Here is a 27,479-nt window from a genome sequence, read left to right as displayed (position 1 = left end):
GGGACATGGTTTAGGGAGTGTTAGGAATGGTTGGACTCGATGATCCAATGGGTCCTTTCCAACCTTGTGATTCTGTGATTCTGTGATTCTGTGATTTTAAGTGTTGTATGTGTCCGGTACCGTGTATAGTTTAAATATTCATACCATCGTGCTGTTCTTATTGACTGGTCGTAAACAATATTGTATGGGTATATTAAGCCAGCTCTCAAAAGAGTGGTTCTCTGTGTGTGTGTGTTTAAAGCGCTTTAAACGTTTGTAAGATTTGCAAATTGGGTTTTGGTTATAGGAGCTTGAGCCTCTGTTTGTTTTGATTAATCTTAAAAATGCAACTCTTGAGACCTTTCAATCTCAAATGTCCACTAAGCCGGCAAACAGGTAGATTTACCTGGGACCTTTGAAGTGAAAGGCTGCAGAGGACAAAATTTTAAAATGCCTAAAATAAAAAAAATAGAAAAAGAACGTAGAAAATAGAAAAAGAAAATGGAAAAAAACCCAGCCCTGCGGCTGTGTGTGTTTCCCCCCACCCTATTCCCCCCCCAGCCCTGTGGCTGTGTGTGAGGTTCCCCCCCCCCCCCTTACTCCTGATTTTGTTTGAAAGTGAAGGTTTTTTTGTTTTGTTTCAGCTTGGGAGTCCTTATCTCTCTCTAGGGGAGTAACAATTTATGAAGAACACTCTGCATTCCAGTGTCCCTTATCAGCAGCTGCTGGGTCCTAGTGCAGACAACTGTAAAGGGGATTTTAGCCAGACACTAATGAAAGAATGATTTAAGAGTCCAAAATGAGTATCCTCTGAGAGTAAAAAAATTGCAAAGGAATAGAAAAGTTAATGCATTTGCAGCCTTGAGAATTCCCATACAGGTAAAAACAGACAAAAGAAGCCAGGGGGTAAACCGTTAACATTAAAGAACCAAGGAAACCAGCAACCCAGCATGCAGTGGAGACGTGTGACAACAGTAAATGCTCCTGCTTGGATCTTCTCCACATTCACCAACAGGTCAAGCAATTGTAAAACACTCTCATGCAACCTTAAAGTCACTTTTGCAAAAACAAAAGGGGGGAGAAATGTTACCTCCTAGTGAAAGAAGTGCAAAGGCAACTTATGTGTTGAACTTTTTACATTTAACTGGAAATAGAACTAGTCCTCCTATTGTAATCCATCACCAATCGCTAGAGTCAGGACTGAATAACCAGGACCAGCAAGGTATCAAAGTACTATACAAAGACTGGGACTCAGGCGAATGGAAAGGACCTGTTGAGCTAAAAATGACAGGAAGAGGTTATGTTTGTGTCATTACAGACAGCAGTCCGAGATAGGTTCCAGCGAAATAGGTCAGTAATAATGGATGCTTGTGTAATGTATAATTGTACCTATAACATCACTCAAAAAGGTCAGAATGTAAATGCTACTTTACCTGTGTATAGAAACACTACAGCCTTGTATAGTTATATCTCTCCTAAAGTATCATGTTCTTTTTCTTTTCCAGTTGCTTTGCATGTAGAAATTTTTTCTCTGATTAGTGGAGGTAAAGTGTGAGGAGGAATATTATCAAAATTTAATGGCAGGCTATGTAGCCTTGGATGGCTTACGTTACTAACTCCCAATCTCACTATGATTTATAACAAGAAACGAAGTAAACAAAATAAATGATCTATCCATCAATTTGGGGCTGACTGTGAGAGTACAGTCACCTTTCTGGGAACCTGGAGAAATTGTAGCTGCCTCAGCATTAGCTCCTGGGGTAGCAACTGCAGCAGCCTTGACAAAGCTGACAAATTTGGGATGTTGGTTGAGTAAGCAGACTAATGCTACTTCAATGGCTTTGAGTGGGTTGTTAGCTGATGTTAATAGTGTTAGGCATGTTACATTACAAAATAGAGCTGCAATAGATTTTTAGTATTAACACGAAGACATGGCTGTGAAGAGTTTGAAGGAATGTGTTGTTTTAATCTTAGTGATCACTCTGAGAGCATTCATAGAAAACTCCGAGAGCTGAATGAAGTCATTAATGATGTCGCTTTTACCGTTGATTTTAATGTTGTTCTTTGGTTGTTGTTTGTTCACATGTTTAAGAAAACTAGCAACTCATCTAGTCAGTCAGGCTTGGGTTGTGCAAAAAGAAAAAGGGGGAATTGTAGAAAATATATTGGAACAAACTGGACATGCTGTAATCCTAGAAGCCTCCCGCAACAGTCTGACCTCGGTGCCGGGGAAGGTCATGGAGCAGGTCATCTTGAATGCTATCACACAGCCCACACAAGACAACCAGGTGATCAGACCCAGTCAGCATGGGTTTATGAAAGGCAGGTCCTGCCAAACTAACCTGATCGCCTTCTATGACAAGGTCACCCGCTCAATGGACGAGGGAAAGCTTCAATATTGGCCCTCAGCTGGTTGTCGTCTATCACAGCAGGATGTCCATGACCCTCATCTTCAAGGATCTCATTTCCATTATGAAATTTTTGGAACCAGTGCCAAGCTGTATGTTTGTTGATGGCACCCTGGCCAAATGCTTGGCTGATACTGCTAGCAGTTTCTGCTGCTTTACCTCCCCTTTTGAACTCATACAACAAATTCACTTGAATTTTCTTTTTTTTCCATCTTTAATTTGACAGCGTAATATAAAACAGAATTAACAATGTAAACAAAACCATTAGCATAAATAAGTAGAGCGAATTTCATGCTTTAAAATGGGGCACTACACGAACACAGCTACATAAAAGTGTAATCCAAAATAAGCATCACAGTTTACAGTGACAAAACTGGCAATTATTTTTGCACCGACTTAATATTTAAGGATTACTATGATTAAATCAGAGCAAAGAAGGATTTTATAAAACAAGTTTTAGGACAGTTTACCTGCTTCTTAATTCCATAATCATCACATGCTTCAGCTTTCATTTTTTCAATCTTTTCTTCTTGCTGTTTTGCTTCTTTTTCATACATAACTTTTTCTTTTGCCAATCTGCAATTAAACCAAGCGATTGTGTTAATCTGGTTCTATTATGGTAAAATGTTCCGCAACTGGAAAAAAATAGATAATACATAGTTTTATAAAAAAAGGCTCTTAACCACTGCAAAAAAATGAATCAAGGAAATGCTGAATTTAGTTATAATGTACAATAATCCTTATAAGAATAATTTCAATTAAAAATATATTTTAAGATTCTGTGTGGGCTTATCCATATAGAATATCCTAAAAAGCTATATACCGGTACTTAATTTCAAATACAAAATAGAAACAGATAAGAAGCTGCCTTGTAGATCTGGATGAACCCATGCTAACAAAGATGGTAGTACAGAGGAGAAAGCTATCTCTCCATCTCAAAAAAAAAAAAAAGTCCTCACATCATAGGTAGACAAAACTAACTTGATATTAAGATGTCTGCAAAGGCAACATTCTTATCATCAACTTTTAGATCAGCATTTGCCAAACTTTCTCACCACCATCCAGACTGAAAGTTTTGTGAGTGACCTATATTGGCTGCTATAACACCACTGAACCTGCATCAAAAAATGACAGACCTTCTTAACAGTAACTCTGAAAAAAAGTTATCACGTGTAAACAACAAGAAAAAGCATTTTCAGGTTCACCAACTACGATCCCAAAATGGTTTGTTTGGTTTGTTATGTTCCTCATCACAACTCCATGTCATGCCATTAAATGCAATATTTCCCATACTACTTTTTGTACAAAATAATGAAAAGTAAAATTCCCAAGTAACACAGTAGCCTCATAGTCTTGTGTTCCCTATAGTATTTTCTCCATTTACTTTGATGTAGGTTTGGGAGTTATAGACAAAAGTAACATTTCTTTGCTGAGGCACATGGAAAATAAGGAGGTGATTGATGATGACAAACATGACTTCACTAAGGGCAAATTCGGTGGCCTTCTATGATGGGGCTACGGCATTGATAGATAAGGAAAGAGTAACTGACATCATCTACCTGGACTTGTGCAAAGCATTCAACACTGTCCCACACAACATTCTTGTCTCTATATTGGAGAGAGATGGATTTGATGGATGGACCACTCAGTAGATCAGGAATGGGCTGGATGGTCCACTCAGTAGATCAGGAATGGGCTGGATGGTCGCACTCAAAGAGTTGGGGTCAACAGCTCAATGTCCAAGTGGAGACCAGTAATGAGTGGCGTTCCTCAGGGGTTGGTATTGGGACTGGTGTTGTTTAACATCTTCATCGCAGACATGGACAGTGTGATTGAGGGCACCCTCAGCAAGTTTGCCGATGACACGAAGCTGTGTGGCGTGATCGACATGCTGCAGGGAAGGGATGCCATCCAGAGGGACCTTGACAGGCTTTAGAGGTGGGCCTGTGCGAACCTCGTGAAGTTCAACAAGGCCAAGTGCAAGGTCCTGCACTGGGTCAGGGCAATGCCAAGCACAATTACAGGCTGGGCAGAGAATGGATTGAGAGCAGCCCTGAAGAGAAGGACTTGGGGGAGCTGGTGGATGAGAAGCTCAACATGAGCTGGCAATGGGCGCTTGCAGCCCAGAAAGCCAACCTGGGCTGCATCCAAAGCAGCGTGACCAGCAGGGCAAGGGAGGCGATTCTGCTCCTCTACTCTGCTCTTGTGAGACCTCACCTGGAGTCTTGCATTCAGTAAAATTCAGAGCAAATAAATTCCTAATTTGTCACAGTTAAATGCTCTAACTAGAAGTACTGCTGAGGATGAACAGAACAGTACTGGGTTAATAAGAACCTTTTGTGAACTGAAGCTGCCAAAGAAGTACCACTGCAGTAATATCTTGAGAAAAATTCCAAAGAGAATATGCTGATATTGCAACAGCAGGAATTCTCCCTGTTTTGGATAGAGTTTACATCATCAAAAACTGTTTTGCCAAAATGGCCTTAAGTTGTGGTTTCACAACAGTTGATCTAAATTGGGCTGTGAAAACGCTCATCTGAACTAGTTTCAACCCCCATGGAGTCACACCATCAGAGAGGGCCTTCAGTTTTATAAAGCAGCAGTATGTAGAGCATGTAGTGTAAGTATCACCTAAGCCAGTTTCTACAAGTCAGTAAAGTACTAACTTTGAAAAGTAGTATTGGGGAAAGACAGCAGCCTAATTACTACTAATAAAGATACTAAATCAGGGCCTGTGATTCCAACTACTGGAACTAGTTCCAGTATTAGCATCAGCAAATACTGATTTAATAGACAATAAGTTGTTTGATCAAGGTTCCTTGATTTAATTCCATACAGTATTATTTGCTTTGCTATTTTCAGGTTCCAAATAATTTAATTTTAATCAACCCGTGAGACCTGTACCTCTCTGGTTGAGATTTGAAAATGTGGAGGGTTGACCCTGGCTGGATGCCAGGTGCTCATCAAGTTGCTCCCTCACTCCCCCTCCTCAGCTGGACAGGGGTAGAAAAATATGACAAAAAGGCTCACGAGTCGAGATAAGGACAGGGAGATCACTCAGCAAAACCGACTCGACTTGGGGAAATTAATTTAATTTGTTACCAAATCAGAGCAGGGTAATGAGAAATAAAACCAAATCTTAAAACACCTTCCCCCCACTCCTCCCTTCTTCCTGGGCTCAACTTCACTCCTCATTTTCTCTACCTCCCTCCTCTCTCCAAGTGGCACAGGGGGATGGGGGTTGCAGTCAGTTCATTACACTTTGACTCTACCACTCCATTCCCCTGCTCCAGTCTGGAATCCCACCCACAGGAGACAGATCTCCACAAACTTCTCCAACATGGTTTCTTCCCATGGGTTGCAGTTCTTCACAAACTACTCCAGCATGTGTCCTGTACATAGGGTGCAGTCCTTCAAGAACAGACCGCTCCAGTGCAGGTCCTCCACAGGGTTACAAGTCTTGCCAGCAAACCTGTCTCAGCATGAACTTCTCTCTCCACAGGGTCATAGGTCCTTTCAGGAAGGAGCCTGCTCCAACATGGGCTCTTCACATGGTCACAGCATCCTTTGAGCACATCCACCTGCTTCAGCATGGGGTCTTCCACAGGCTGCAGGCAGATATCTGCTCCACTATGGACCTCCCTGTGCTGCAGGGGGACAGCCTGCTTCATCATGGTGTTCACCAGTTTTTGATGATGTGAACTCTATCCAAAGCAGGGATGTTTATCACTACTCATGTTTTCACATTACGTTTTCACACTCACATCTCCCTCTATGCACGCTAACTTTTCAAACTGACTGCTATGCAAGTTTGCTTACTTTTGTCAAAAGGTAAAGGACTGCATGTTCTGGCCTAGTTTAGAACAAAGTTTTAACCTGATTTTTCACACATCTTTCTCAGATATGGATGCTTAATAATTACATCCATATTTATCTACTTACTTCGATTTCTGTATTAACTGTACATTTCAGAAGCAGTACTTGAAATATTCTGCTTTCAAAACTGGAAACATTAGCTACCTAGAAGCAAGACTCTGGTTTTGTGGGGTTTGTTGTTTGTTTTTTTTGGGGGGGGGATGAGTGGGTGAGTGGCTCTCCCCCCAGGTTAAGATAAATACTAAACCAGAATCTTTATACATGGTGTGATCAAATACAGTGGACAGAGTAAGAATTGCTCAGTAGGTATCAGAAAAAGCCAGACTGTAACTTGTTGCATCCCAAGTACATGGGTCATTTATAGACGGAAAAACCTGCAACCATAAAAACTACTTATAGGCATAACTTTAGCAGATATCATATAGTGTTGTATGAAATATAAGCTACAGTAACTTTAAGTTTTAACTGCAAACATCCGAAACCAAAAAAGGAAACAATGTAGATTACGTATCATAGTTATATTTGTCTGTGTTGGTTTGGATGGGATAGAGTTAATTTTCTTCACAGCAGCTGCTATGGGGCTATGTCTTAGATTTGTGCTGAAAACACAGGGATGTTTTAGCTACTGCTGAGCAGTGCTTACAGAGAGTCAAGGCCTTTTCTGCTTCTCACCCCACCTCACCAGCAAGTAGGCTGGGGGTGCACAAGAAGCTGGGAGGGGACACAGTTGGGACAGCTGACCCCAGTGACCAAAGGGATATTCCACACTGTATGATGTCATGCTCAGCATATAAAGCTGGGAGAAGAGATGGCATTTTCCTTCCCAAGTAACGTTACACATAATGGAGCACTGCTTTCCTAGAGATGGTTTGGCTGAACACCTGCTGATGGGAAGTAGTGAACAAATTCCTTGTTTTGCCTTGCTTGCGTGCACAGCTTTTGCTTTACCTATCAAAATGTCTTTATCTCAACCCATGAGTTTTATCACTTTTACTTTTCCAATTCTCTTCCCCCATTCCACCTAAGAATGAGTGAATGGCTGTGGGGTGCTCAGTTGCTGGATGAGGATAAACGACAACAGTGTCATATGTAATAAACCTTTATTCTACAATAAGTAGTTCCTTAAATATCCTCTTTTTGAAAAAAAACAATTCTGTCACCTAGTACTCATCTGAAACCGTACAGTTAGTCTTATTTCAGCTATACAATATCCTGCACCCTGTATTAGCTCTGTAAATAAACCAAACATTAATCAACAAAAAGTTCTATACATTGAAAGGCACACCATGCTAAGAAATAGTCAGCTCTGTGACTAGTTGTAAAGTTCAATTTCTTTACTTGTATTGGTCTGTACATCTTAAACATCCGTCTTGGTGTGAAACTGCACATGCTTGAGATTTTAAGCAATTTGGCCTGCCCCGTCATGCCTGCAGTTGGCTGCTGGGGTTCTTCAGACTGTCTGCACTGGACCTGGTGCCAAGGGATTTGCACAGGAGCACCCCTGACTGCACACACATGCCCAAAGGGTTCACACAGAGATTCTAGCAAGGGTCTGTTGAACTGCCAGTGACCCTGGAGCCCTCAGCCCCAATTCAAGAACTTTCCGGAAGGAACCTCTGCACATGCCCCAATTCGAGAACCATGTTTCCTGAGGAAACTTCTATTGGATTTTATTGGGGTGGTGATTATTTTTATATTTTTCTTTACCCCATTACCCTCCCCCCCCCGTCCTTATTCTCTCTTCAAATCTACCTCACTTCTCTTCCTCTCTGCACTTGTGGGTGAATTTGGTTGTATCCAAGTTCTTGTTGTAAACTGTGAGTTACTTTGACTGTATTCAAAGTACAGACTGGAATTCTGAGCATGACTTTGAGCTCAAAGTAAAAAATTGAACGCAGTCAGTTACAGCAATTTACAGCAACATGTAAAAACTGGAATTTTGAGTACACCCCAGAAGTGGTTGTCCCCACTCCAGACTGCTGCCTGCAAACCACAAGTGTGCCCAAGGTGGCCCAGAAGACCAATGGCATCTAGGCTTGTGTCAGAAACAGCATGACCAGCAGAACTAGGGAAGTGATCATCCCCCTGTGCTCGGCCTTGATGAGGATGCACCTCGAATCCCAGGTTCAGTTTTGGGCCCCTCACTACAAGGAAGACATTGAGGTCCTGGAGCGTGTCCAGGGAAGGAGAAAAGAGCTGGGGAAGGGTGCAGAGAACAAGTCTTATGAGGAGCAGCTGAGGTAACTGGGGTTGTTTAGTCTACAGAAGAGGAGGCTGAGGGGAGTCCTTATCACTGTCTACAACTACCTGAAAGGAGGTTGTAGTAAGGCAGGTGTTGGTCTCTTCTCACAAATAACTAGCAATAGGACAAGAGGAAACAGCCTCAAGATGCGTCAGGCGAGGTTTAGATTGGATATTAGGAAAAATTTCTTCACCGAAAGGGTTGTCAAGCAACAGGCTGCCCAGAGAAGTGGTGGAGTCATTATCCCTGGAGGGATTTAAAAGACATGTGAGATGTGGTGCTTAGGGACATGGCTTAGTGGTAGAGTTGGCAGTGTTAGGTTTACAGACAAGTTCAATCTTAAGGGTCTTTTCCAATCTAAATGATTCTATGAAAGTTGAAATAAGACTTTACGTAGTTGAAAACAAAGTTATCATTAGCTTTTAAACTTGAAATATTTCACAGAAGCCTGACACTGTGCGTGTACATTTCTTAAATTCTTAGGGGAGATTTTTACATTGTGTATCAGAAGCACTGTATAAGCCAAGATTTTTTCCATACACATTTGCTGTGTACAAAAATATAAAGCCTTGCCAGACTAACGGATGGAAGTACCAAAATAAACATTTGTTTTGCTCTTTCATCATGTCCCCAAATCTCTGAAACCATTTATTATCTCATTAAGTGTTTTGTCAATGACATGCAGTTAGAGGTATTACCTGAGACTCTGCTCTGCCTTTTCTATTTGTAGAATGATGTCAAGTATGCTTCAATTTCTGTCTCCATGTCTGCGACAACTCTAAACCACAGACAGTTTTATTTTTACACCAACACGATAAATACAGTCACTTGCAATCTAGCTGCATGCTCATTAGCTACAAAACACAGCAATTCAGCTCATTTCTGCTCATTCTACTAATCTCCTGTTACAGTCACACTTCATTTATTTGAAACTTTTGCTGCTGCTGCTCCTCCACAAAATACAACACTGTCCCTTCTAAGATTAATTGATCATTAATTTAGTCCTAATTTGGATCAAGTCAGGTGGTAAATGGATTACTTTTGCTTGATTGATAGTGAAATGTGTGCAAGCACATTAATAAAATTTTGTTTATCAATTACCATCAAATGAAGTAAATTTATTGAATAAATTCCAGTCTGATTGCTATAATAGTTTGAAATCACTATTGATAGCGATTCTCACTATTAGTCTCTTCTGACTGCAGGTGCTGGGCTGTTGGCACAAAACTAAAGAAATAATTTTTCATGACATCAGCTGCATGTGCCTCAGCAATCCTTCATTAATCGGTTACATTATGAAGCAGCTCCTCCATAATGTGTGTTGCTCAGAAAGCCTAAAACATTTTGTCATATTTTACATCAGTTACCACTAATTTTAATATCTTTCCATCAAGGCATTTTGTAATAGTTAGCATATGCTACAGTAAGTGTCTCAAAGCTCCTTGAGATGAGTTAGTTATATTGTATACAGTTGTGTTTCATAATGCTATCTTTGGAATGCAAATAAAGCCACAAGCTAATGAAAAAACATCCCTTGATCTTAATTTCTCATTGCACAGGCTAAGTCACTTATATGAAGGGTGGAGCTGAGCTTATTTTAAACAAATCTGCCAGTGTATTTTCCCCAAAGTTAATGGAAAAGCAGCTCTCTGGAAAACAGAAAAAAGACTCAACACACATTCAATTACTCTAATATAGTATTTTCAAGCCACATAGCCAGTGCCAGTCAAAATGACAAAACTAAATTGCTGTTGTCATTTTATTATGGGTATCCACTGTGTAAGGAGCTAACTTAAGTGTGCAAAACTAGAAAAACCATGCACAGTACTTTTAGCTTCCAAAGAGGAGAATGGAAGCAGTGGCAATGCTTCGTTTTACTTTGCACTGTGACTGCAGGTCTTGCCCAAGGTCACACTTCAGTAAGTGTGCACTCAGCACTGTTGCAGAATTTATAAATGGTCTGGAATAGAGGCCACCGCTCATTGAATTCTATTTTACTAGAAGAACATATTATCATTGAACAGGACAGATTATTTATGTGAATGAAAATATTTTTTTCAGGCATAGTCAAGCCATCATTCAAACTTTGCAAAAGTATTTTAAACTAGTGATAAATATCTGGGTTTCTACAACAGACAACACAAAGTTTGTAATTGTTACCAATGTGTGTATTTTACATTAAAGTAGTATTTATTTTGTACATTCCTCTCTCACAACTTACCTTGAGGCTACAAAGGCTAAATAAGTTAGGTTCCCATTTCCACCCTTTCTACTCACCCTCAGACTAGGGCATGCATTGTGCAGAATGTTGATGTTCAAAGACAGCAAGTCAAGAATTTGGAATTTTTTAAAGCACAATATTTAAACAACTATTCCAGACTCTTTTCTCTTGTATGCACATGTTCTGAGTGAAGCATTAGTAATCAAATAGAATCTCCTTTAGGTATTTATCTTATATAAAAAAAAAAAAAATCACATACTTGCAATGTGACTTGAGGTTTTATATACTTTTTTATATATAAAAAAAAAAAGTCTTACTCATTCCGAGCTAAGTCACCTGAGCAGGCAGCAGGCAAGGCAGCAAATTAACCACTCCAAAGGCTCCCACGTCACAACCACAGCTTCCAGTTTTCCATTAAAAAAAAAAAAAAAGAAAACGTTCTACTGAATTCTTCCATTTTCAAAAATGTCTATCTATATATATACACACCAGCAAGAGAAATGTCAACACAGATCTGGTCTTTTTATTCTCTACATGCATTCAATCATAGAATCACTAGGTTGGAAAGGACCTACTGGATCATCGAGTCCAGCTATTCCTAACAATCACTAAACCATGTCCCTAAGCACCTCATCCACCCCTCCTTTAAACACCTCCAGGAAAGGCGACTCAAACACCTTCCTGGGCAGCCTCTGCCAGTGCCCAATGACCCTTTTTGTGAAATTTTTTTTCCTGATTTCCAGCCTGAACCTCCCCTGACGGAGTTTCAGGCCATTCCCTCTTGTCCTGTCCCCTGTCACTTGGGAGAAGAGGCCAGCTCCCTCCTCTCCACAACCTCCTTTCAGGTAGTTGTAGAGAGCAATAAGGTCTCCCCTCAGCCTCCTCTTCTCAAGGCTAAACAACGCCAGCTCTCTCAGCCGCTCCTCATAAGACTTGTTCTCCAGCCCCTTCACCAGCTTCATTGCTCTTCTCTGGACACACTCCAGAGCCTCAACATCCTTCTTGTGGTGAGGGGGCAAGAACTGAACACAGTTCTCAAGGTGTGGTCTCACCAGTGCCGAGTACAGAGGGAGAATAACCTCCCTGGACCTGCTGGTCACACCGTTTCTGATACAAGCCAAGATGCCACTGGCCTTCTTGGCCACCTGGGCACACTGCTGGCTCATGTTCAGTTGGCTGTCAACCAACACCCCCAGGTCCTTCTCCTCTAGGCAGCTCTCCAGCCACTCTTCCCCCAGTCTGTAGCACTGCATAGGGTTGTTGTGCCCCAAGTGCAGGACCCGGCATTTGGCCTTCTTAAACCTCATCCCATTGGTCTCAGCCCAGCTGTCCAGCCTGTTCAGATCCCTTTACAGAGCCTCCCTACCCTCCATCAGATCCATGCTACCACCCAGCTTAGTGTCATCCGCAAACTTGCTAATGGTGCACTCAATGCCTTCATCCAGGTCATTGATAAAGACATTGAACAGAGCTGGACCCAGTACCGAGCCCTGGGGAACCCCACTTGTAACTGGCCTCCAGCTGGAGTTAACTCCATTGACCACCACTCTCTGGGCCCGGCCATCCAGTTTTCAACCCAGGAGAGTATGCGCCTGTCCAGGCCAGAGGCTAACAGTTTCTGAAGCAGAATGCTATGAGAAACTGTGTCAAAGGCTTTACTGGACTCCAAGAAGACTATATCCACAGCCTTTCTCTCATCCAGTCGTCGAGTCATTTTGTCATAGAAGGCGATCATAGAAGGTTAGTTTGGCAAGACCTGGCTTTCGTGAACCCATGTTGACTGGGCCTGATCACCTGGTTCTCTTGCATGTGCTTCATGATAGCACTCAAGATTACCTGTCCCATGACTTTCCCTGGCACTGAGGTCAGACTGACAGGCCTGTAGTTCCCTGGATCCTCCCTGCAACCCTTCTTGTAGATGGGCACAACATCAGCCAGCCTCCAGTCCAGTGGAACTTCCCCAGTCAGTCAGGACTGCTGGAAGATGATGGAAAGGGGTTTAGAAAGCACATCTGCCAGCTCCTTCAATACTCTTGGGTGGATCCCATCCAGCCCCATAGACTTGTGGGTGTCTAGCTGGGCAAGCAAGTCTCTAACCACCTCCTCTTGGATCATGGGAGCCTCATTCTGCTCCTCTGACTCCTGGGTTTGTACACAAAGGGAACAACTTTCCTAACTATTAAAGACTGAGGCAAAGAAGGCATTAAGTACCTCAGCCTTGTCCTCATCCCCTGTCACTGTTGTTCTTTCTGCATCCAATAGGGACTGAATATACTCTTCTTTTTGATGTTCACCCAGATCTCTCTGCTCAACCAAGCTGTTTTTTTTTTCCCCATCGGCTCATTTTCCGGCACATGGGGACAGCTTGCTCCTGTGCTGCCAGGATTTCCTTCTTGAAGAGTACTCAGCCCTCTTGGGCTCCCTTGCCCTTAAGGACTGTCTCCCATGGGACTCTGCCAACCAGCCTTCTGAACAGTCCACAGTCTGCCCTCTGGAAGTTTAATGTGACTGTTCTGCTAATCCCCCTCTTCATCTCACCTAGAACTGAAAACCCTATCATCTCATGATCGCTTTTTCCCAAGCATCCTCCAACCATCACATCCCCCATAAGGCCTCTCATGATCGCTTTGTCCCAGGCGTCCTCCAACCGTCACATCCTCCACAAGGCTTTCTCTGTTCACAAACAGCAGGTCCAGGAGGGCACCCTCCCTTGTCGGCTCACTCACCAGTTGTGTGAGGAAGTTGTCTTCCACGCACTCCAGGAACCTCCTAGAATGCTTCCTTTCTGCTGTATTGTACTCCCAGCAGACATCCGGAAGATTGATGTCTCCCACGAGGACAAGAGGTAGTGATCTAGAGACTATCCCCAGCTGTTTATAGAAGAGCTCATCGGCTGCTTCTTCTTGGCTGGATGGTCTGTAACAGACTCCCATCACAATATCTGCCTTCTTGTGGGCTCCTCTGATTTTAATCCATAGGCACTCAGTCCCTCCCTCACTGTAATCGAGCTCAAGGGTATCAAAGCACTCTCTAACATAGAGGGATACCCCGCCTCCTCTCCTACCCTTCCTGTCCCGCCTGAAGAGTTTATACCCCACCATGGCTGCACTCCAGTTATACAAGTCATCCCACCATGTTTCTGTGATGGCAACGACATCAATCATCACCTTGCCCTACAACAGCTTCCAGCTCCTCCTTCTTATTGCCCATGCTGCGTGCATTGGTGTAAATGTATTTCAGCTGGGCTGGTGAACCTTCAGCCCTCATAAAGGGAATAGAGTTCATTCCCAATTGACTGGTCCTCGGAATAAATAACACCACAGTGCCAGTTTCATCCTTACTGTCCCCAGGTGTAATCGCCCCCACTTGCTCTGTGGTGGTGTACTGGCAGTCCTCTCCAGCACATCATCTCTCAGTTACTGGAGTCACACTTCCAGGCTCCCTCCCCCTTCAGATCTAGTTTAAAGCTCTATTTAAGAGCCTAGCTAGATTTTCAGTAAGGACTTTATTCCCCCTAGGAGACAAGCATGTCCCATCTCTAGTAAGGAAGCCTGGGGACGCGTGGGTCACCCCATGATCAAAGAACCCAAAGCCTCTTTCCTCACACCAGGCTCAGAGCCAGGCTGGTGGCTGCTTCTCTTTGACCTCCTGCTCCTCATTCCTTAGCATTGGAATGGAACTAAACACTATTTATGCCCCAGAGCTCTCCATCGTTCTCCCTAGAGTCCTGAAGTCTCTCTTGATGGCTTTCAGCTTTCTGCGCTCTAAGTCATCATTGCCTATTTGAAATACTACCAGAGGGTAATAATCTGTCTCTTTCACCAAGGAAGGAAGTTTTCTAGTTACATCCTTCACTGATGCCCCCGGTAAGCAGCAGACCTCCCTGTAGAGCGGGTCCAGTCTGCAGATGGGTCCCTCTGTTGCTTTTAGAAGGGAATCCCCTTTGATAATCACTCTCCTCTTATTATTTACTGAGGATGTTTTTATGGTTGTCTGAAGATGGTGCAGCCTAGGGAATGTTTCTAGGCTGTGGGAGCCATCTTCTTCATCCTTGGGGATGGGTTCCACCTGCAGCGCTTCATATTTGTTCCTCGGGGGGATCTGGGGGTTTGTTGTCTGGGTGGGGGGAGCAGGTTTCCTGCACCAGGCAGGAACTTGCTGCCATTCCCCAACTCTTGTTCCCCCAACCTTACAGTCTGCAGGTGGGTGTTGCTCAGCTGCACTAGCTCCAGCAGCCTGCTGATTTTGTGAGAGGGCGCTGCTCCAGTGATCTCTCTCCCTCTCACATTCCCTGATGGCCCTTAGTCTATTTACTTCCTCCCTCAGCTCTGCCACCATGTGAAGGAGTTCCCCCATGCGAACAGAGCTTCCTCAAGTGGAGCCAGTGCCAGAGGCATGAGCTGGTGTGGGAGGGGGCACTGCCTACAGCCCGGGGTCTGGGTAGCTGCATGGACCCACTGAGGCTCTGTCTGGGTGGCAACATCTATCCTGCTTGCTGCAGCACCCGGAGCAGTTTTAATCTTCTGCCGGGTAGCCACCATGGTCCACGGTCCCTTCTGGCCGGCCTCCAGCCCCTCTCTGCGCTCTCCCTGCTCGAACTGCCCCGTTACACTAACATGTCCCCCTCCTCTTTGCCACGCTCCGGGTCGCTGTGCTCCCAAGGGACCGTTTAAGTCTCCCTCGGTAGCCGCTGGGACCGCCCCCTCCAGTCAGGCACCGCGCGGTATCGTCCGCTGCCGGGTGTCAGGTGCCGAGCGCCGCCCGCCCCGCTCCCGCCTGGGTTTTCCTGGGCTTTTCCCGGCTCAGAGAAGCGCCCCACCGCCGTACTCGCCGTCCTGCCGCTGGATGCCGCCGAAAAAGCGGTGTTAATGCATAAATGCATAAAGAGAACAATTCAAACATTCCTGTATGTCATTTCTTTGGAGAATCTGCAGTGAGACATCCCCACTCAGCTAGAATTACAGGAGCATTCCAGCACAAGCTGCTTCATCTCCTCCTCCCCCAGGACTCCAAAATCTCAATGACTCCATGTATTAAAAAAAATAAATCTCTACTTCAGTCCCACTTTAGGACAGGGAAGGATGAAAAAAAATTCTATTTTTAACTTTGAGTCTTTAGGTTTTTTTTCTTTTTAATTACAGAAAAGAGCATAGAAGATCCTTAATTGACTTTATTTCCATCTTAGAAAAGAAGGCTTTAAGATAGTAGCAGCAAATATTTAAGTTTTCTCAATCAATGATATAATTTTTTTTAAATTTTATTTTATTACAACTTTAATAGGTACAAAAATGCAGATATCTATAACATAAGTATTCATTAAATGAAAAAAGTCTTACAGAAAAACAGTGAGAATTACTTTTTCCATTGTACTGAATCTGTAAGACAACTTTACCTTAACTTGATTTCAGAAAAGGCATAGGAAACATAAGGGGCTGCTCTTCTGTCTACCTGAAACTTTCTGATTAAATTGAGAACAAAGATTATAAAAAATAAATTGTTTTGAGCACAAAAAATAGGACACCAGCCTGCTATTTAAGTGCATTCTGAGTTTTAAATACTGCCTTAAGCATACTGACTTAAGCCAACTATATTTGGACAGTGATTAAACAACCTAAAAGCTGAAGCAACAAAATGAGTCAAGGGAGTTTCAATCTCTAAAACAATCTCCCATTGCTTCTGACAAATTGCACTGTATATATTTTGCAAAGAAAGTAAACTTGCCATGCTTAAAATATACATATAAGCTACATATTGTTATTCTTTGGAAGCTTTATAAAGAAAAAGTGGGTTTCTTTCCCTTTAAAAGATTTGCCACTACAGTCTGTTTTAAACACAAAAAAATTACAATGTATTTTTCCTAACAGATATTAATTTTTCCAGAGTACTGCAGGGTACAGATTAGAACCAATGCAAATTTATATTGCAAATAATTTGTCATTGATGACTGTCATTAATGTCAATATGATGACTCATACTAGCACTCATATCACCAAGAATTCGCTGTCTTCCACACAGAAATGTATTTACTAAAACCAAAGATCCCCAACCTAACTTTCCTTGAGATAATGCTAATGGTAGTCTGTGGATAGGAAAAGATGCATGCAGAGTAACTGAAGGAAAGCTGTTTGGCAATGGATTCTTGGAAAACTGGGATTTATCAGTTACCATACAGGTGGGAAAAGTTTAGTATGTATTAGACATGACCAACTGCAGCAGGAACATAAGCCATTCATTTATTCATGAATAACAACCCTGCAACCATTAAAACATGTCCACAAACATCACAGTTCCTCAACCCTAACCTATTAAGAATCAATATTTAAGGATAAGTTTACTGCAGTTAATCTTGTGAAAATTACTCAAACCTGAAGAGAGACAAAGCTGCATCTAAGTTATTGTTACTGCACTCACTAATTTCTGCTCAAGAAGCTGAGAATATTTAGCCTATTACTAATGATTCTACAACACTTCATTAGTGGATTTGGCAGCAAGTTTTACATATATGTAGCTTTACAAGTATGTGGGAAGCCAGGAATAGTGAAAAGAGACTGAAAAACAAATATTTGAGCTTTCACATCCTTGACTGAAGTGAGAATCAATCGCCAAGCTATGCGAGAACACCACTTAAGACACGGGCTACATACCTAAAAAGGAATTTCCTTTCTGTGTATAAAGAGAAGAGGTTGGGAGTGCATCTGAGTAAGAGCACAAGACCACGATGACAGATCATTATTCAGTCAATGACACACACACACTTTAAAACATACACACACATATCTTGGGGATGCAACAGTGTTTAAAAAAAATAAGTTACTCATGTAACCTAAATACTTTATTTCTATCCTAACATCATCTGCCAGAAAGAAAAAAAACAAACAAAACAGTAATTTTGTTTTTATAATTTCTTAGATCTCTTTCCTCTCTGATTTGATTTTCTCCTTTGGGAATATTTACCCTTTGGCCATCAAGTTTTTTCTTCACACTTCACCTCAAGTTTCAAGGTAAGGCCTCAAATTTTAAGATATTAATGATTTTTTTTTAATTAACAAGATTGCTACAAATAATAATTTATAGATTAGACCAGAGATGGTCACCATTTAAATTAACAGGTTAATATATTTTGCAGTTGGGTTAGATGTTAAAAAAAATGCAAAATGTGCAGGAAACTTTCAATTTTCTATATTTTGTTAGTTTCCACATCCCATTCTGTTTTCTGGCAAGTGTTACAGTTAAGTGGACTATCAGGAAGTATATGAGAGCTTTTAATTAGAGGCATCTGGTATGTAATTAGGGTACCAACTAATGACTAAAATTTTACTGTAGTTTTCCTCCTTTTAAAATAAATCTACTGACCAAGAATTCTCAAGTCCTTTCTCTCCTTGGACACCCTAAGTTGAATAAGTAAAAACTGACAAACAACTGCATATTATCAATATAAGCTTATTCTCATACTTTCATTGTCTCCATTTACAATAGCTCTTTTTAATCATCAGAACTCAAAATAAATTTTCAATCAAAGTTTAAATCTACTGAAAACAAGCTCATTTTCTGCTTCAGAGTCCATGAAAGATAACTAAGGAAGTCTGCCCCCAGAAAAGGGGGAAAAAATAACCAAAACAAAATAACAGTATTTTACTAGCTTGTCCCAGTCTTTTGAAATAAAAAAGAATAAACATAAGACACAATTATTCTGGACTTTGTCTCCAGTGCCAGCCAGTAGTTAACTGCCAGGGAAATGGTATAAAGAAACAAATCAAATCTAAAGTGACATTTCCTGTGGTACACCTGCCTCTAGAAATCAAGTTAAGGACTTTTTAACACTGAAGAACAAAACTAAAACCATCAATGTTTAATAGTCAGCTCCTGTCTATGACCGCTGCCCTTTAAAAATCCTTTACACATTTGACTTTCACATCACTTAACTATCAATTCCGCAATTTGTGTGTTCTGTGTAGAAAAACACAGTTTTATTACTTTAAAGTTGCAAACTAAAACCTAAGGAGCTCAGCGCTGGAGAGAATTTTGAGCTGGAAAAAAACAACTACAAAAAAGTAATTCCTTAACTACCTTTTCCATGCCATTATAATTTATTCCTCACTTGTTTCCTCTACTCGCTTCCTCCCGCATTTCCGCTCCTGAAGAACTGTGGTGGGTTGAACCCTTGCTGGATGCCAGGTGCTTGCCAAGCCACTCTCACTCGCTTTCCTCAACTGGACACGGGGGAGAAAATATAATGATAGGCTCGTGGATCAAGATAAGGACAGGGAGATCACTCAGCAATTACCATCACGGGCAAAAAAGACTCGACTCAGGGAAATTAATTTATTGCCAATCAAATCAGAGAAGGGTAATGAGAAATAAACCCAAATATTATAACACCTTCCCCCCACCTCTCCCTTCTTCCCAGGCTCAACTTCACTCCCAATTTCTCTACCTCCTCCCTCCAAGCGGTGCAGGGGGACAGGGAATGGGAGTCAGTTCATCACACGTTGTCTCTGCCACTTCTTCCTCAGGAGGAGGACTACTCACACTCATCCCCTCCTCCTGTATGGGTCCCTGCCACAGGAGACAGTCCTCCACAAACTGCTCCAGTGTGGGTCCTTTCAATAGGGTGCAGTTCTTCAGGAACAGACTGCTCCAATGTGGGTCCCCATGGTGTCACAATTCCTGACAGCAAACCTGCTCCAGCATGGACTCCTCTCTTCACAGGGCCACAGGTCCTGCCAGAAGCTTGCTCCAGCTATAGCTGGTGGTTTTGTTTTGATTTTGGTTTTGACTCCTGCAGCATTAGGATTCTCCTTGCTGTTTTCACACTATAGTTAAGCAGATTGTTAAAATGTTGCCAATAATTGCCCAGTGATGAACAGTTCCAGTAACTTCGGCTGCTGTGGTTTTTCTGTCAGTGCTCTGTCACGTAGAGGCTGGTTGACCGCTTGAATCCAGTGTTTTAAGGACATACACCTTGTTTAGTAAAAACTATCTTTTACACCCTTCTCCTGAGTGATTTTGGATGGTTCTGGTGCTGTGCCAGGATAAAGAGCTCACTTCTTTTTTTGAAGGGGTCCGTGACAACAGTTCCAGGACAATTTGGGGTAAGCACATTTATCTACCTTTCCCCATGTAAAGCACCAATTCAGGGGAGAAATATATCTCCCACCTCCTTGTAACTTTTTATCCCAAATCCTAAAGCCTTTTCTCTAGATATTACGTTCTGGTAATTCAGTCACGTCACTGCTGTGGTTGGTAACACATATGGTCATTAATCTAGCAGTAACTTGTGTCTCACTGGACCCTGCAACTCAGTCTAAGAAATGATGGTCTAATGGGGTGGACCCCTTTGGGCAAGGAGTGTTAGCACAATGCCTAAAACCAGTTCTGTTACTTCCCGGCCTCCTGTGTTGCATCCTGCAGTACGTCACTCCCTCTCTATCTGCACCAGTTCTCGCTATCTAAATAATAGCTCACGCCAACTTGTTTTAGTGCTTGGTTGACATTATCCAATTTTTGAAGATCCATAAAATTTAATGGAATAATTCCCCAAGGTATGAGGTCTGAGGTGGAATGTGACATGGGGAAGCAGGCTGTTGCACTAGAGAGTCTATTCATTTTACCAAAATCTTTTATCAATTCCAATATGCTGTTGTTGTTCCAATCCACCCCTTTACCCACAGTTACCGTTGCAATGACAGTCATTTGAAACATAGCCTCAAAATTGATTGTGATGTAATTCTCTGAATCCTTATCTTTAGTGGGTTTCCCAAGTCCCCTTGGATTTCCCACTCAGGCTTCGGTACCCGCTCTTTTCCCAGTTGTCGCTGTCCTTGTTGTAGCTCAAATCCAAGGTAAGTCACAGTTCTTCGCACCACCTGAGCCTTCTCTCTGGAAACGCTGTATCCACTCAGTCCCAAAAAGATTAAAAAATTATAGTCGGTCGCAAACAATCCTCTCTAGCAGTTGTAGCAATGAGGATATCAGCCACATACTATAATATTGTTCCTCCATCATTTTCCATATATCTAGTTCTTTGGCTAATTGATTCCCAAAACTTGTTGGACTGTTTTTAAATCCTTGGGGTAGAATAGTCCATGTATACTGAGCTTTTCTGCCAGTTTCAGCATTTTCCCATTCAAAAGCAAGTATTTCCTGACTTTCTTTCTCAAGAGGGATGCCGAAAAAGGCATCTTTTAGATCTAATACTGCAAACCACCTTCGTTCCTCAGTTAAAGCAGTCAATAAGGTATACAGGTTTGCCACCACAGGAGGTATACCTTGAACAATCAGGATTCAAGGCTCCAGCCTTGGCCCCTTCCCCTGTATCCTCCCCATATCCTCTTTTGCCATGAGTGTTCCCTTCTGGCACAGCTATTAATCTCTTTTTCTCTCCCTATTTCTGTATGCTGCTCAAACAACACACAATAACTTCCCCTCCTACCAGTCTCCTGCCTCAGCTCCTTGTAAAACAATAGAGCATCAAACACTTCCATAATCGCCCTAATGTCTTTCCAGTCAGAGCCTTGCATTTTAACCATTCTCTCAAAAGCACTGGCTGTCCCATCTGGATCCTCCCTATGATTTCCAGCTGCTAACTTCCAATTGTTATTGTTCAAATCGATAACAGAAATAAGAAATAGGGAGTTCTATAATCACCAGTTCTGCATTTCCCACAACCTGACAGAAGGGAGTTTAACTTCTCCCTGTTTACCTCTCTTATCCTATCTGAATACATAGTTTTGTCCCATTTTGTTCTCTTAGAAAAAGAATTAATTGCCACAAAGCATTATAATTCAGTGACCCATTAGCAGGCCATTGTTCTCCATCCGATTTATACTACAGACACCACTGATAACAGAATTTAATTGAATTTTCTTTTGTTGCTGTTCCCTGGAGGCTTGCCTAATTGCTTCCAATGCATTAAAACGCACCCCAGAGGGGATTTCTAAACAACACATACACCTCCTTGTGATGTTCCTGCACCCATATCAAAACCAGGTGATTGCTGATGGATCACAAACCAAAACAGATCACAATTAGCAATTACAACCCCTGCAGTCTCAAGGTCTTAAACAGAACAGATCAGCAAACCACATCAGAGCCAGTTTACACAGAACAGATCAGCAAACTGTGCCAAAGTCAGTTTTCCACACTTAAATTAGGACTCTAGCCCATCACACAATCACAATCACCAATCATACAGACAATTACAAACGGCCAGTCCCTCACACAGACAATCACAAACCAAAACTAAAATCGCAATTACATGCCAAAATTGGGGACTCTTAACTCCAACCCAAAACATGGATTATATACCAAATGTACCAAATATACCAAAGTTGGGGACTCTAAACCCAAGCCCAAATTAGGTACCTTTCTAGCCCAACCCTGCAGGGCTTTCACCTCTGTCTGACAAGCAGGCAACCAAACCAAACCCCAGAAAGGATGCTTTAATTCTTTAATTCTTACCAGTGGAATCCTTGCTCCCAAGATGCGGTCCAGGGGAGGGGTGGAGGTTCCCCCCGAAAAGTTCTCGGTTGCCAGCTGAAGCATCTTCGTTCCCCACAAATCCAAAATCCTGAAAGCAAGTCCCATCTGGGTTGCCAAAATGATACCGAAAATGCCAGCAAATAAACTCTCCAAGACTTGTTTTGGAGTTTTAGAAAGCAAGCACCCTTTATCAGGCCTGGGCAACATGAGGGAGTAATCTCCATCAATCATGTGCAGCAAGACAAGAGCTGGTTACAGAATCTATTTCCCACTTACATGCATATGGATAAACTTTCCCAGAAATCTTATGCAAATTCTATTACTCTCCAAGGACTAATTTTAATGCTATTATGAACTTCACAACAGTCAAAACTCTTGCTAACTTGGAGCTCTGGAGACAACTCTCTGCCTGACCTTGCATTTGAGATAGATAAAAACTCCAAACAGAGGTGATCACAGAAGAAGAGACATCTGTTCAGCACAGATCATACTTCACACAAGACATTATCATCTCCAAAGAATGAACAGTATCTGGGAAAAAATTACTTGAAAAAACATGCTATCAGAGGGACATTCTGTTAACATTCAAAAAATAAACTTACTTAGATGAAAGTTAACTCTAGTTTAAATAAAAATATTCCACTTTTTGTAACAGTAACTACTTCTCATATCAGTATATAATTTGAACTGTGTTAGTGTCATTGTAACTGAACTAATAACCAGTGGGAATTTAAGCAACCTACTCTGTAACCTGGATGCAACAAACTTGTAACAAAATCAAAATCAGCATTCATGGTTTCCATAAATCGAGCAAAGAAATAGAAGAGCCACACTAAGCAATAAAGAAATTCCTCATACAAGATTACAACGCTACTAACTTCTAATCTCTTGTTCTCAGCTCTGAGGCTTAAACTGCAGCAGCACAGAAATTCAGAAGAAGAAAATGCAAGCTAAACTCAGAGCTGGAAGCACCAAGGGCAGTGGTATATAGGACACTGAGCTAGCTCCACACTGGCATCATTAAACCACTTCCAGGTTATTCTGGTTTGAGCTAAAGGAGAATCTATTTTTTAACTTTTCAGCTAAGCCTCATCTAAGTAACTTCATTTTCTGAAATTAACTGCATGTTTTTCAGACAGTGTCTGTCTCTAGGAGTGATAACACTTAAAATTTCATGGTTATCACCAAAGTAATGAGGCACTGGTATGCAGAAAGGCCATTGTTTATACCTGTTTCTATGGAAACCAAGGTTCCTCTGAAGTTGGTGGAATGTCCTAAGTCAAAGGGGTGAAAAAGGGTTGTTCCTGGAGGGAGAAGTGGGCAGGGCAGGTGACCCCAAATTGACCAACAGAAGATTCCATCCCATATACGTCATACTTTGTATAAACCTGAGAGATCACAAGGGTCAAGCAGTCTTCTTTGATGGCTGGCATCTAATACTAACCTCATCTGTCCTTTTGCCCCTGATCCCAGACCTGTGCATTCCTGAATCCAGCCCAGGACCTTTTTCCCTGTGCCTGCTCTGCAGCATCAGTGGTGACGCAGCCATCAGGGGGGCTGATTTCATATATTTGTATATATTTTATTATTTTTGTATTAATAGTATTTTCCTTATTATTACCGTTTGATTAAAGCAGTTTAGTTTCCAACCCACAGGTCTCTATATTTCATTTCCCTTTCCCTGGGGTGGGGATTAGAACCACAACTGCCCATTGTTCAGCTGCTCACCAAGCCAGGTGGGGCATAGGTGACACAAATCTAGGGGGACATATCCACATGGTACAGCACTCACCATGTGAGCATGCAGGCCTGCAACAGCTCTGACTGGGATCTCCACACAGTTGTTCACTGCCTAGACTTTCCCTCTCTGTTTCCCAGTCTATAAACATAAGGAAACAGCTTGTTCGGGTAATAATAAATCATCACAAAAGTTAAGCAATCATCATCTGAAGTGCTGTTCTGTATTACCACACAGTTCTCACAGTAAAACTATCAAACAGCAGCAATAAGCCAGTATAGAGACTTCAACAAAATACAAATTCTACAAGAGTAACTGTCTTCTTAGATTGTTGTGGGTTGACCCTGGCTGGATGCCAGGTGCCCGCCAAGCCACTCTCACTCTCCCCCTCCTCAGCTGTACAGGGGGGATAAAATACAACAAAAGGCTTATTGCTTAAGATAAGGACAGGGAGATCACTCAGCAATCACCATCATGGGCAAAACAGACTTGACTCAGGGAAATTAATTTAACTTGTTGCCAATCAAAAGTCAGAGTAGCATAATGGGAAATAAACCCAAATATTAAAACACCTTCCCCTCACCCCTCCCTTTTTCCTGGGCTTAACTTCACTCCCGAATTCACTACCTTCTCCCCCCAAGCAGCATAGGGTGATGGGGAATGGGTTTGCAGTAGTTAGTTCATCAGGCACTATCTCTGCCACTTCTTCTTCTTCGTATTCCTCCTTTGTTCCATCGTGGGAACCCACCCACAGGAGACAATCCTCCACAACTTCTCCAACGTGGGTTCTTTCCACAGGCTGTAGTCCTTCAGGAATGGACTGCCCCAGTGTGGGTTCCTCCACAGGCTCCTTCCCCTCCTTCTCCACTGACCTTGGTGTCTGTAGGGTTGTTTCTCACACATAATCTCACTCTTCTCTCCCAGCTGCTGTTGCACAGCAGTTTCTTCTCCTTCTTAACTATGTTATCCCAGGGGTGCTACCACCATCACTGTTTGGCTCAGCCTTGGCCAGTGGTGGGTCTGTCTTGGAAGCTTCTAGCAGCTTCTCACAGAAGCCACCTCTGTAGCCTCCCTGCCACCAAAACCCTGGCATGCAAACCCAATGCATATATACAACAGTTTTCTCAAAAATATCTAGACACCAATAAATTATAATTTTTGCTGACAGAAAGAATATAGAGACTGAAAAAAAAAAGTTAAATTAAGTAAATTTAGTTTTCCAACACCTCAGAATACTTTGTGTACAAAAACTGACACAAACCACCATCCATTTACAAATGCAAAGAGAACATTTACAATGTTCTTTTTCAGCAAAGCCAGTAACAATAACACAGGTCATGAAAGGGACCCAAAGCAAGAAGCAGTCACCAAGCTGTTCAATCAGACCACACTAAAAGCTTTCTAGCCTAAAAATAACACACAAGTTCATGATTTGCGTGCCCTGCAGTGACAGGAAATAATCGATTTCTTACTTGCAGCAATACTTGAGAACTGCTACCCATTTTGAGTTTTGATTTTTGTTTTTTGAGAACTCTAAGTGTCTTTATCTAGTAAAAAACATAATGATAAGCCCATATCCACTCTACTTTTCTAGTATTTGAAGTCTAATCCTTAAAAGCTAATCAGATATTAGAAAGCGTACCCATTTTACTGTCAGTCTTTTACTAACAAAATTTAAATAAGTCACAGCACAGTTGACTGTACTAAACAGGACTATTTAACACCCTGATGCAGCACACACACTAATTCCTGTCTCTGTCTGAGCCAATGCAGTCTTTGTAGAGTGCAGCCTTAATAAACCCCACTGTGACCAAACAGTTAACATCAGTCTCGTGCTTACAGTCACAATAAGAGCGATCCAGATAGATAAACTACAGCTTTTCTTGAAAATGAAGACTGTGTTAAAACTAGACAAAACCGAGACTTGGGTGTTGAACTTACCATCGGTTCTGTGGTGTGAACTATCGAATCAGAAATACCACATCCAACATTTGTTTTGGTAAACTAGATAAGACATTCTGCCTCTGAAAGGTATAGGCAAGACTGCCCTATACACTGAACGAGGAAGCATAAAAAAAAAAAAAAACACAAAAAACCAAAAACACTTGAATTGCGGTCTTGAGAAAGAAAGGCCTTTTTTTGACAATGGTGTGTAAGGAGAAGAAACTGTCAGCCATGGTAAAACTTGTGCGCAAGGCCGCCCGCCAGCACACCTCAGCAGCCCCAACCCAGCACAACAACTACCCCCAGACCCCACAGCAAGCACCGCCAGGAGCGCACGAAGCCCTGCTCGCAGCTCCTCCGCTCGGCCCGGCGGAGCACCCGAAGACCGCAGCGGCAGCAGGGCTCCCTCTCTGCTCAGGGCGACTGGGAGTGTCCTCAGCTCGCAGCAGGGCCGAGCCCGCTCCCGCTCTCACCCTTGGGAGCAGCAGGACCACCCTCAGCCTCCCTCAACGGCTCCCCCACGCCACACGCGCACTCACCGCCTCACAACGCCGGTCTTGATCTTGATCTGCCTCAAGCGCGGGTCGGCCATAACGGGACTAGCGGAGAAGCAGCACGAACTAGGCCCTAACACCACAGAGGTGGAGGATACGGCGCGGATTGCACAACCCAATTCCACGCATGCGCGAAGCTGGCTGGGCAAGATGCGGGCGGGCTCCGCAGAACTGCGACCGCCCCTCAAGCGGCCAAGCGTAATTCACCATTTATTCGTGAGCATACACACAAAAAAAGTCCAAATCCACCCTCGAATACAGCAACAAGAGTTATTCTGAGGTAGAAACAAAGTAAAAGGCAACATTAGTACTGGTGGTTCAGTCCTAGAATTATAGCAAATTGATGGTTCAATGGCTGTTTTCCTTCATGCTTACACATAGTTGAGGCTAACCATTTAAGGGGTCAAGTTCTAGAAAAATAATCCTTTGGGTTTATGTTTGAAAGAGCTTTCTCTAAATGAACATTTAAATCAAAAGAAAATAAAAAATAGCTTCAATGAATAAATAGAATCATAGAATAGTTAGGGTTGGAATGGGCCTTAAAGATCATCTAGTTCCAACCCCCCTGACATGGGCAGGGACATCCCACTAAATCAGGCTGCCCAAGGCCCATCCAGCCTGGCCTTGAACATCTCCAGGGATGGAGCATCCACAGCTTCCCTTGGCAACCTATTCCAGTGTCTCACCACTCTCATGGTGAAGAAATTCTTCCTAATGTCCGGTCTAAATCTGCCCCTTTCCAGTTTGTACCCATTCCCCCTGGTCCTATCCCCACAAGCCTTTATGAACATCCCCTCTCCAGCTTTCCTGAAGGCACCCTTCAGGTAATGGAAAGTCACTATAAGATCTCCTCTGAGCCTTCTCTTCTCCAGGCTGAACAAGCCCAACTCTCTCAGCCTGTCCTCACAGGGAAGGTGCTCCAGCCCTCTGATCATCTTTGTAGCCCTCCTCTGGACCCGTTCCAACAGCTCCATATCCTTCTTATGTTGGGGAATTCAGAACTGGACACAACACGCCAGATGGGGTCTCACAAGAG

General features: G+C 42.5%; 1 protein-coding gene across 1 annotated transcript in view; it reads right to left on the bottom strand.

Moving 5' to 3' along the window:
* LOC128850297 (tubulin-specific chaperone A-like) overlaps positions 1–26,487 on the bottom strand; it is a 31,714-nt gene extending 5,227 nt beyond the window's left edge. The window contains exons 1-2 of the mRNA XM_054053324.1: positions 26,429–26,487; positions 2,858–2,963 (exon numbers count right to left, since the gene is read on the bottom strand). Coding sequence (XP_053909299.1) covers positions 2,858–2,963; positions 26,429–26,481 — 159 coding nt within the window. The 5' untranslated portion in view covers positions 26,482–26,487. The remainder of the gene's footprint in view (positions 1–2,857; positions 2,964–26,428) is intronic.
* Positions 26,488–27,479: the final 992 nt, after the last annotated feature.

The sequence above is a fragment of the Cuculus canorus genome, chromosome W (assembly GCF_017976375.1).
Source record: "Cuculus canorus isolate bCucCan1 chromosome W, bCucCan1.pri, whole genome shotgun sequence".
NCBI classification, from domain to species: domain Eukaryota; kingdom Metazoa; phylum Chordata; class Aves; order Cuculiformes; family Cuculidae; genus Cuculus; species Cuculus canorus.
This window is presented reverse-complemented; position numbering and strand designations above follow the sequence as displayed.